Genomic DNA, 12,148 nt, shown 5'->3' on the forward strand with positions numbered 1-12,148 from the left:
AAAAATCCTCCATAGCAACAAAATAGAAGAGATTATTTATATAGATTTACAAGTAGATGAGTTCCAGATGTGTTTTCTTATCTACTTCTCCCCAGGTGCTTTTCTGCTTAATAAATATAACATCCAAGTTGAGGCTCTGAATCACCTAAATGTTGGCTATGCTCTTCTGCTGTTAACTATTTTGAGCTATTTCTCAATAAGGCAGCCGCTACTGAAATCCTAAGTACATAGGCTTGGCAGAGCCAGAAAGAAAAAGTGCAGTCCACAGATTTGTTTCTTCTGTTTTCCCAAAACAGAATCTCATAAAAAATATGCCCTCAAATTTTGTCACCATGTTGCTGTCAAAGAAATTCTGCTCCTCTTCATAACTCTGAACATTAAACCCATAGTTCTTGTGCTACTGGGAAGTTATATAGCTCCAGGAAGTCAAGAGGCACCATTGCAACTGTTCAAATTATAGCCAAGCAGAATAATCAGTCAATCAGAAACTTCAGTTCCAGTCGGATGGAAGTTTTTTGGGCCAACTTGGAAAAGCATACAGAACAAGTTTGACTTTACTGCCAAGATCATTTCCAGGACATTGGCTAATTAATTATAAAAGCTTTTTCAAAACAAATTTGAGCCTGGCAACTTTTTCCTACCCAAACAGAGGGGGAAAAAAGGTTAAAAAATAAAAGCCGGAGTTTATTTTGTTTTTTTGGCCGTAGTTTCATCTTCTTTACAAACCCATTTTCTTCTTCTCATCCTAAAATGATCCAGAAGCTTTGTATTTGAAGTTACTAAAATAGTAAGAACAGAAACTGAAAATATTAATTTGAATTCCTACTCTGCCTTGGGTTGTAGAAGAGATCATGGGTCAGTTACAAAACTTCTCTTCAAACTCTTTGGTGGGAAGCAAAGAACGGAGTTCCTTCCTCTTTGTGGGAAGCTCACTGGATTAGCTGCAGTTACTGTAATAGATACAATGTAGATGGACATTTGCTCTTAAAATGACATACTCATCAACCATCACTTTCTGGCTTTGAAAACAAAAGGAACAAAACTCCTGAATGAAATCTTCCTGGTTTCATTTTAGTACGTATGTACCTCGATGAATATGAGATGTTCACAGTAAGCATCAAAGATTCTGGTTTCAAGGACCACAATCCCACAGGTTTTACAGCAAAATCAACACCCCCAAATCATTATGTTCCAACATATTTCATCTAACACTGGCATCAAAAGCTTATGTAATATGCATCTTAAGCCATCAAATTTCCTCTGCATATGCCCAGATCTGAAGACACTCAAGAAGGTAAGAAATTTCTCTTAGCCAGCATTTACCAGCTGCTTATTGGCAAATTCCTGGCAAGACAAGAACTGTCTGTAATAAAAGAAGCTTTTTCCAAAAGAGTCTGCCAAGCAGATATTCCTAACTCTGCCTTATCCAGTATTAAGACCCCTGGCAAACCACATAAACAGAACGTTACTGGTAAATATTGAATGGAGCCAAAATGTGCCGAGTAGTGTTGAGGGCAACTCTAAGTCCTAGCGGACTGAGCTTTTCTGCTACAGGTTCGTACTTCCCAAGGTGTCCAACATTTAAATGAACTTCTGCTCACTTCAAGGGGTAGGCAAATGCAAGGGAGGAGAGTGATCTACATTAGCTTATGAAAGGGGAGCAGCTCTAGGAGTCAAGAATCAATCTCAATGTAATAGGGAGGTAATTAAGCCTGAGAGAAGCAGACAGTTCCTCTTCTGAGGAACACAAATTAAAATCAGAAGGACAACACTAGACTTCAGAGAATCTTGAAAGTCCACAAATTAAAATCAGAAGGACAATACTAGACTTCAGAGAATCTTGAAAGTCAGGAAGGAAATTCTGAACTTAACCTGATGGGAAGCCATTATAAGCTTTTGATCCAGGAGAGAAATATGAGGGCAATAATATGAAAAGTGGATTATTGACATGGGAGAAAACAGACAAGGGATTAGTTCCAAAGCTTTTCTAGCAATCCAGTCTGAGATGATGAAGGCCCTAACAGGGTGCTGCTGGGGAAGGGAAGGAAGAAAGAATCCAAAAGCCACTTCACAAGAAAGAGCACAAATTTACCTTTCCCGTACCTTTTAGAATTCTCTAAAGCTTATAAACCTTTGTCACAACTGTTAAGTGCTGCCAGTGAAGAGGCACGTCATCATAAATAAGTCTCCCTCACCTTAGAATGTATAATTCAGATTTATTTGTTCAGGTGGAAATTTCACCCAGTTAGTCCAAATAACTGGTTTTGTTTTTTAATGTAAAGTGCAAAATTACACCTACTGGCCATTCTCTGTGTCCAGATACCGACCCAACTGGGAAAAATGGCCCAGATTCTACCATATTCTTTTTTCAAAGAAAGCAAATCAAGATTCAAAACCGAATTGCTCTCCATGTCAAATAGGCTACTTACTATGTTTTCACAGACAACATAAACAGCTAACAAGGCTATCATTACCTTTGGCTGAAGAATCTCCCTAAAGTTAATCGTGGCCAGCATTTCTTAGACCTTTAGTTTATCAGTGCACTTTTTCCTAAATAAATACCTGTTAATCCTCACAATAACCCTGCGGCAGGGATTATTATTACCATTTTAAAGCCCATAGCTTTAAAGACAACTATAGCTTCAAGACTATTTTAAAGACAACTATAGCTTCAAAACTTAAATTGCCCAAGAGAACACATCTGTAAGGGCTGGAGTCAAGACTAATTCTTATCTTCGAGCTTCAAATCCCTCCACACACTGCTTCCCCTTCCCTCAGAGGAAGTGCAAAAAAAACCCATCCACACATCTCAGTTCATTTTAAGTTGGGAACCATCATTTCTAATCTCATTCCAGCATCTTCTAGATACATATTTAATCTTACATTTCTGGAGTAAGACGTCTTTGCTTACCTGGTCCTTCTCTGGTTTATCGGAAATGTCATTCAGACTGGAGGAAGTCAGATTCCTATGGGTCATGGCTGGGCTACCTGAAAAAAACAAAAGTGAACCCTAATTAAAGTCTTCTTTTCAAAACCACAGAGACTTTGGTTATATACTTCATAAACACTTGTAGATGATGATGGGAATGGCAATGATGCTTCAGCGCCCCTGGGGTCCCCCTGAAGAGTTTTCCAGAGTCCAGGTTGGAGCACAAAGACAGTTAAAAGGAAAGTATGTAAAAACCCAAATACCATTTTTACGTCTTACTGCCTCGCTCTAGTTCAAGATGAGTTAAACTTTGAAAGAAACATCTAAAATGATAAGCATAAAAAAAATTTACTCCTGGTTTGATTTGCCTTTTGTCACTGCCCTTTACACACATCCTAATCCACATGGTATCCTTTCCATGTTCCCACAGAGGACATGGCCTCTGTCCTCAGGTCAGCAGAGCTGGCCCCAGATTACAGGACTGGACCTCCTTTCCCCAGGCATCTGCAGTCCTTCCTAGTGTACCGCTCACTCTGATAAATCGAAAAACCCATCTGTGGTCCCTTCTCCAGCTAACGCTTTCACCAAGAAGATTTCTCCTGAGTGGGTATCTGATCCAGAATTCCCATTCTTCACCTCAAAGTGGTGTTGTCACAGGCCCCTTACTTCTTGCACTCCCATAAGCATATCCTTTCTTTCCCCTTAACATGCCAGCCTTCTTATTCACGTTAAGGAATGGATTTCATCAGGAATACTTCGTGGGAACCAAGCTCCCTGGCAATATAGTGGCTGTAGGTCATAGCCAATGGCTTTAGACACCATCATACAAGAAGAGAGGAGGGACATCTAGAAGAGTGATAGCCCATCTTTAAGTAGACTATGTTAACCAAAAGAATAACATTCTGTTCATTCTGCAGTTGGACTTGAAATTTCTAGGCTTACTAAGCAAAAGAGTAACTTTTCAAAGCCTCGGTGTTTGACCCAACCCCTGCACGGTGCTGAGTAATGCATTCATCATTAATCCTCAATGATCTGACTCAGGCTGGTCTTCACATCAAAAGGACAAGGGTTGAAAAACAAGCCCCAAAGTTTGAATTCAGCTTCACATTCACTACCAAATTATTTTTTAGATTACAGACTTTAATTCCTTCAGATAGAAACTTCAACACATAATTTTATAACAGACTAAAATCTACTTCTAATAATTTGATGTCTATATAAAAGCAGCTCTAAATATCATAATGGTCTTTAACTACTAAATCAGAAAAATCAGAATTTTCTTGAGCTGGCAAGACAGGGTGTTTTCCACTCTGCTGCATTTCATTGAGTAAGCATGGCCTAGATCTCTTAAACCCTTTACCTGGTAGGACATTTTATTCTAGGAAAATTTGAGCCCAGGGCATTTTTCGAAGGAAAGTAACATCTGAAAAACTGCTTTATGAGCAAAATTAAAAGAACCTTATTGGAGGCCGCATTTTCTTCTTTGAACTGCATACCAGGTTTCCAATGTGCACTCAAAATAAAAGATACCAGGTACAAATGTGAATGCTCCCAAATAATGATGGGCTTAAAAGTAATAGGGAATGTAGCTATAATTTTGCACTTTACATTAAAAGCAAAAGCAGTTTTTTGGACTAACCGGTTGGAAATTCTACCTGAATGAGTGAAGAAATCTGAACAATATATTCCTAAAGCAAGGAAGCCTTAGCAATTCTAATCATAAATTAAAAGTAGTTTATGCAAATGAAGAGATGAGGCTGATTTCTTTCTTTCTTTCTTTCTTTTTTTTTTTTTAATGTTTATTTATTCTGAGAGAAAGCTGCTGGCACTAGAGAGAAGGGGAGAAGAAGAGAGAAGAGACAGAGAATCCCAAGCAGGCTCCCAGCGATCAGCTCAGAGCCTGACATGGGGCTCAGTCCCATGAACCATGAGATCACTACCTCAGCCAAAATCAAGAGTCGGACACTTAACTGACTGAGCCACCCAGGCACCCCAAGATTGATTTCAAATTATCAAATCAACTAAGTGGCAGTACTGAAATAATTTTTTTAATGTTTTATTTATTCTTGAAAGACACACACACACACACACACACACACACACACACACACACAGAATGCAAGCAGGGCAGGGGCAGAAAGAGAGGGAGACCCAGAATCTGAAGCAGGCACCAGGCTCTCACCTGTCAACACAGAGCCCGACACAGGGCTCAAACCCACGAACCGTGAGTTCATAACCAGAGCCAAAGATGGACACCCAACCAAGCCAACCAGGGGCCCACGGTACTAAAATAATTTGAAAGAAGTTTCATTAAGTGATTTAAACTTTCTGGGAAATATCCTAAATTCATTGATTTGCTTTGGAAATTATAAATGCTGCAAAGGTACATTTTAACCCAAGCACTGTCCTAACTGTTGCAAAATCTAAATAGGTAGAAACCAAATGAATAAAGTTTTTATTACAATGATAATCTTGACTGATGTCACAACTTTTCCAAGAAACCTCATATACCGTCTCATCATTTCTCTCATGATAGTACGGCTATATTTATATTAGATGAAGCGGGGGGTGGGGATCCAAGGAAGATGCAGGAACCAGATGGGGAAAAACAGGTCAATGCTAAGAAACAATCAAATCTACTGTTCTTCCTACCTTTATCTGATTCTCATTAATAAAGGTAACAACTTCTCTGATCTGTAACTTTGTAATACAATCAAAGAATACGGAAGTCAACATTTCTAGGTAAACCCTGAGCAAGATGATAAACATACTTCACTGTTTCCCCACCCCGTCCCTATCAAACTCCCCACCCCTATGCCCAAACACCTTGAAACCAAAACAAATGCTTCCCAAGGCAGTGGTCCCCAAAGTGCGGTGCCCAGACCAACAACATTAGCATTACCTGAGCACTTGTTAGAAATGCAACTTCTTGGGACTTACCCTAGACTAACTACAGTAGTCCCCCTTACTCTGCTGTGTCAGTTACCTGTGGTCAATTGTAGTCCCAAAGCAGGTGATCCTCCTGATGAACCATCAGAAGGTCAATAGCAGCCTAACACTATATCACAGTGCCTACGTCATAAACCCCACTTCTTCTCATCACATAGGCATTTTATCATCTCACATAAAAAGAGTGAGTACAGTACAATATTTTGACAAAGACCACATTCACAGACTTTTATTATAGTAATTGTTATAATAGTTTATTTTATTATTGGTTATTGTTGTTAATCTCTTACTGTGCTTAATTTATAAATTAAACTTTATCATAAGTCTGTGTATAGGAAAAAACATAATATACACAGGGTTCAAGGCATCCACTGGGAATCGTGGAACGTATGTCCTGCAAATAAGAGGGACTACTATATAATCACAACTCCGGGTTTGGAGCCCAGTGATGCAGTTCTAACAAACCTTTAAAGTAATTTTGAGACATGTTAGAGTTTGAGAACCACTGCTCTAAATAAACCAGTTACCTTAACAGGATGGTGTGTCTCAGGATCTGAATTAAAAGAATTAAAAGAAGCACATATAAATTGAGGTAGGCACAGGGGTAGTCCTGATAACCTCGCCCTCCTCCAAGCCACTGCTCTAAACTACTATATCTCAAGCAAATCATTCAGTTAGCAACCTTGCCTCAGAAACACAGAGTGTCTTACTTGGCTTTTCCTCTAAGTCCTCACCTACACAATCAAATAAATAAATTTGTTTGGGAACCTCATTGTTTAATCAGCCTTTTCCAGAAACATATCACCCAAATCCAAGACAAGGACAAGAGCCAAAAGAGATTACAAACCCGATTATGTCTGGAATCAGAAATCTGTGCATGTTATTTTAGCAAACCCGGGAAGCTGTTACGCAACTGATCCCTAACAACGTCCTATTGTAGGTATTTTGCACCTGACATTCACTAAGACACATTATCAGGATAAATCAATGCTTTCTACTTATAGTTTGGGCCCATAATGTAAATTCATTATATTGCAATCCTAAGTGAGTGGAGGTAGTAGAAGAAAATGTTAACTTATACCAAAAAGGTGAAATGCACGAGGACCCTGAAGTATGCCACTTCCTGCACAGATGGGGGATTCACTCACTCAAAGGTAACAGGGGTGTCTGCGTGGCTCAGTCGTTAACCATCCGACTTCGGCTCAGGTCATGATCTCACAGTTCGTGGGTTTGAGCCCTGCATTGGGCTCTGTGCTGACAGCTCAGAATCTGGAGCCTGCTTTGGATTCTGTGTCTCCCTCTCTCTCTGCCCCTCCCCTATCCCCCCCCCCCCCCCACACACACACACCACTGTCTCTGTCTCTCTCTCAAAAATAAACATGAAAAAAAATTTTTTAAAGAAACAAACAAACAAAAAATTCCAGGGCAAACAAATGTTATATAAGTGCTCTTGGTCCAAAGAAACTTTGTTTTTGTTTTGTTTTGTTTTTTTACGTTTGATTTCTACAAAAGAAGAAGAATCAGCCTCAGGTGCATAATCATAATTAATTTCCATATCACTGTTTTCTGGCCCTAAGAAAAAGAAAACTTTGGAGAATCACATTTTTAGGCAGTTTCACACAATTTAAAACAATTTCATTTTGAAAGTACACACTTGGCAGGTACATACTGTCTTCTATAAAAATTAACTGCACTCTGTACTAAGTTTGAAAATCATTGTTCTTCTTTAGCACACATGTAGCAATTCATAAAGTCCTTTGCAATGATATCTATTAGATACAATGAAAAGGGTGAGGAGAATGTACTGCATAGAAGGAAGATATTTAAATGTATACGTATTAGATAAAAATGTAAATATGTATGTAATGCAATTAACACATCACCCCCCTCACCTCATACCTTTACAATGAAGCAACAGAGAGCCTCAGAACAAGCTAAAACAAAGATCACCTGGGGTATGAAATAAACTGGCTTTTTTATCCTTAACAATTAAAGACTAATTTTAGCATGAAAAACAACTAAGGTAACTTACATAAAACAGACATCAGGGAATCTGGGTGTCCATGTCAGAAAATTCAGAGGTATGGGTCTGATTTGCACTATTTGAGACCATAAAACTAATAATAAATGTAGTTTTGGAAGAATGCATGCTAATGTGTTCTGTATTCCACTGACTCACTGATATTCCACCCCCCCCCCCACCCATTGTTGACATTAACAACTCTACTAGAAACTGTCTACATCTAAGATTAAGGGGCAACTAATCCTTTTAAGGACTAAGTACTTTAACTTACATTATCTTACTTAATGCTCATATAAGCACCTTGAAGTTAGTATTCTTCTAACTTTACACATAAACAAAATGAACTTCAAGGAGGTTAAGTTCATGGTCACACAGCAAGTAGTAAAACTATAATTTAAATCTGGATCTCTTAATACCAAGCCCTCTGCCTCTGAGAAAAAAAAAAAAAAATTGGTCTCTCTATGTTATTTACATAAATAAACACGCAAACTTCACCATTTCTAATAAAGAGAAAATTTAACATATAACCAAAGAGAATCTATTCTATTTCCATGCCAATTATATACAATATAATGTTCTTAAGAATATTTAAGGCAGAAACATTCTTGGTTTCCAATTTGGTTATTCCCAAAGATGGAGTACACATTTCTTTACTTTTTCGTTTTCATAAAGAAAAAAGGGAGAGAAGGGAATTGAACTCAGCTATAATGTTTGCCACTGTGATTAAATAGTAGCCCAAAACCACACCTCTGTGACAAAGGAGAAAGGATGCTAAAAGCAATAGCAATGTAATTATAAAAACAACAATGTCACATGCTTCTGAATGTCCCACCTCACAATCACAGCCAAGTATTTGTAAAATTCCGCAATGTACATACAGTCAACTCTCCATTATTTCCATATTGGTTTTCTACCATATTTCTACCATATTTCAAGTTACTCCAACTGCAATTTCTTTCCATTTCAACCACTAAAAGCAGGAATATAAGCGGACAAGGAGAATAAATCACCTGGGATACTAGCAATGAGTTGGAGAAAGTCTAGAAAGAATCGCTAAAAGAGAAACTTAGATATTGTCATACCAGTTCCCTAGTCCTCCACTGCAACAAAATCTCAACAGCTACCCCTACCAAAAATAATAATAAAATAAACATGTCATTAAGACCTCTAACCCATTCTTACTCCTGACCTCCAAATATAGAAATATTTAACATGTAAATATTAGATGAAGGAAACTTAAAAATACCATCAAAGGAGCTCTTTGAAGGAATTTCATAACTAACAGAATATCAGCTTGTATTTTTTTTGCTTATTTGATTTTTAATTGTTTTGTTTAGAAAATTTTTGTTGTTTGTTCATGATTGTTTTTATACTTAATTTTATTTTTTTTTAAATTTGCATCCAAATTAGTTAGCATATAGTGCAACAATGATTTCAGGAGTAGATTCCTTAATGCCCCTTACCCATTTAGCCCATCCCCCCTCCCACAACCCCTCCAGTAACCCTCTGTTTGTTTTCCATATTTATGAGTCTCTAATGCTTTGTCCCCCTCCCTGTTTTTATATGATTTTTGTTTCCTTTCTCTTATGTTCATCTGTTTTGTCTCTTAAAGTCCTCATATGAGTGAAGTCATATGATTTTTGTCTTTCTCTAATTTCACTTAACATAATACACTCCAGTTCCATCCACGTAGTTGCAAATAGCACGATTTCATTCTTTTTGATTGCTGAGTAATACTCCAGTGTGTGTGTGTGTGTGTGTGTGTGTGTGTGTGTGTGTGTGTGTATACACACCATATATACACACCACATCTTCTTTATCCATTCATCCATCAATTCGATGGACATTTGGGCTCTTTCCATACTTTGGCTATTGTTGATAGTGCTGCTATAAACATTGGGGTACATGTAACCCTTTGAAACAGCATACCTGTATCTCTTAGATAAATGCCTAGTAGTGCAATTTCTGGGTCATAGGGTAGTTCTATATTTAGCTTTTTGAGGAACCTCCATACTGTTTTCCAGAGTGGCTGCACCAGTTTGCATTCCCACCAACGATGCAAAAGAGATTCTCTTTCTCCGCATCCTCGCCAACATCTGTTGTTGCCTGAGTTGTTAATGTTAGCCATTCTGATAGGTGTGAGGTGGTATCTCATTGTGGTTTTGATTTTATTTCCCTGATGATGAGTGATGTTGAGCATTTTTTCATGTGTCGTTTGGCCATCTGGATGTCTTCCTTGGAGAAGTGTCTATTCATGTCTTTTGCCCATTTCTTCACTGGATTCTTTGTTTTTTGGGTGTTGAGTTCAATAAGTTCTTTACAGATTTTGGATACTAACCCTTTATCTGATATGTCGTTTGCAAATACTTTCTTCCATTCCGTCGGCTGCCTTTTAGTTTTGCTGATTGTTTCCTTCGTTTGTTCATGATTTAATACAAAACAAACCCCAAGAGCCCGGAGTCAAAGCCCTAAGTTTGTCTTATTCACAGTTTTAGCCTCAGAGCTTGGCACTAAGTGGCACTTAATAAATATTTGTGAATGAATGGATAATACCAACTGAGTATCATTTTACTTCCATTTGGAGTTACTAGTATAAACACTACTGTTCAAAGTCCATTTCCTATGAAGGGAGATGCTGTGTACACACTCCAAGAGCCTTCAGACTTGGAAAGCCTTAGAGTAAATAAGGAATAAGTTTGTAGCTGGCCCAGAAGTAACAGAGTGGAAAGACTCTGCCAAACTGGCTAACAGCCTATTAGTCAGCAGTGGGAACAGACGTGAGAAGGAATGAAGGGGTGAAAAGAGAAACCCCCTGTGAAGGAAGGATCAGGAGGTGAGAATGGGAGGACAAATAAGCGAGGGTGTCCAGACCTTGGGGAAAGGAAAGAGTAAAGTTTTCAGGAACTAAAATAACTCAAAGAATGTGACTGGCCTGGAAAATGAAACAAATTTAGAGGAAGGAAGAAGATATCAAAAGATCCAGATGAGTATCAAAGTATGTGACAAAAGTGCAAGCCCAAAGCTGAAGTCATCCCTAATGTATGGGACAAAGGTAACGCAGAAGACATCTGAGGGAGAGACCGGGAGTGTGCGGAAGCCAAACCACAGCACGACAAACACCTATGCCAATAAATCCTTACCAACGCCAGTCTCTTTTTGGAAAGATCATTCTCTACGCTTCTGAGATCTCTGCTGTCCACCTGCTCCCTGATAACCTATCCAACCACAACTTCTCTGATCCCATTCTCTGTTTTTGAATTCTCAGACTACTCTGTGGGTTTTTCCCAAAGACGAATGTAAGGTCTTAGACATCTCAACGCCAAGTACACAAGGTTCATCTCTTCTAATTATTTTCCAATTTCAACCAGCGAAAGCAAAATGCTCTAATCGTAGTGACTCCCATTCTAGTAATATGGCACTAGATATTTAATTTTTATTATGATCTTTAAAAAGTAGTTAATTTAAAAAGAATCATTCTTGGGGCACCTGGGTGGCTCAGTTGGTTGAGTGTCCAACTTTGGCTCAGGTCATGATCTTGCAGTTCGTGAGTTAGAGCCCCACGTCCAGCTCTGTGCTGACAGTTCAGAGCCTGGAGCCTGCTTCACATTCTCCATCTCTCTCTGCCCCTCCCCAGCTCATGCTGTCTTTCTCTCTCTCACTCTCTCTCTCTCTCTCTCTCTCTCTCTCATAAATAAATAATTAATTAAATAATTAATTAATTAATTTTTTTAAAAAATGTAAAGAACCAGTCTCTATCTCTCTGCACACACACATTCTAAAAAGACATTTAAAAAGTCTCTGCTCAGCTGAGGAAACATGCCAACACAAACAAGGACTGGAACAGTTACTAAACAGTACAGTCCCCATAAAGTACATCAAGGAATCTGTGGTCCCTGTGATTATATACAGTATTTGTGATTCTATACTAGCTCTTTCTCTGTGTCTTAAATGCACGTATATGCACACACACAATATAAAACAACAGACGAGGTTATGCTGTCCAAAGCACACAGGTGGACGTATATAAAATAATTTGTGACCTCATCTCACATAACTAGAAACAGAAAAGAACAATACCATCAGCAAGCTATGCTGGCTAGTAGGAAGATAAATGGGAAAGACCAATGGTAGATTATGACAGAAGTAAACAAACACCTCACTTCCTTCGTGCCAAACAGGCAATGACCCAAAGTGATTTTACTAAATGCCCCTAAGCCAAGTTGAGGAGGAATTTCAATAGGTTCCTG

The 12,148-nt window shown here is 38.5% G+C and overlaps 1 protein-coding gene across 1 annotated transcript in view; it reads right to left on the reverse strand.

Annotated features, from left to right (window-relative positions):
* SLC4A4 (solute carrier family 4 member 4) overlaps positions 1-12,148 on the reverse strand; it is a 350,038-nt gene that overhangs the window by 142,426 nt on the left and 195,464 nt on the right. The window contains exon 7 of the mRNA XM_042936217.1: positions 2,912-2,988. Within this exon, the coding sequence (XP_042792151.1) occupies positions 2,912-2,988 (77 nt within the window). The remainder of the gene's footprint in view (positions 1-2,911; positions 2,989-12,148) is intronic.

Source organism: Panthera leo, chromosome B1 (assembly GCF_018350215.1).
Source record: "Panthera leo isolate Ple1 chromosome B1, P.leo_Ple1_pat1.1, whole genome shotgun sequence".
Lineage (NCBI taxonomy): Eukaryota > Metazoa > Chordata > Mammalia > Carnivora > Felidae > Panthera > Panthera leo.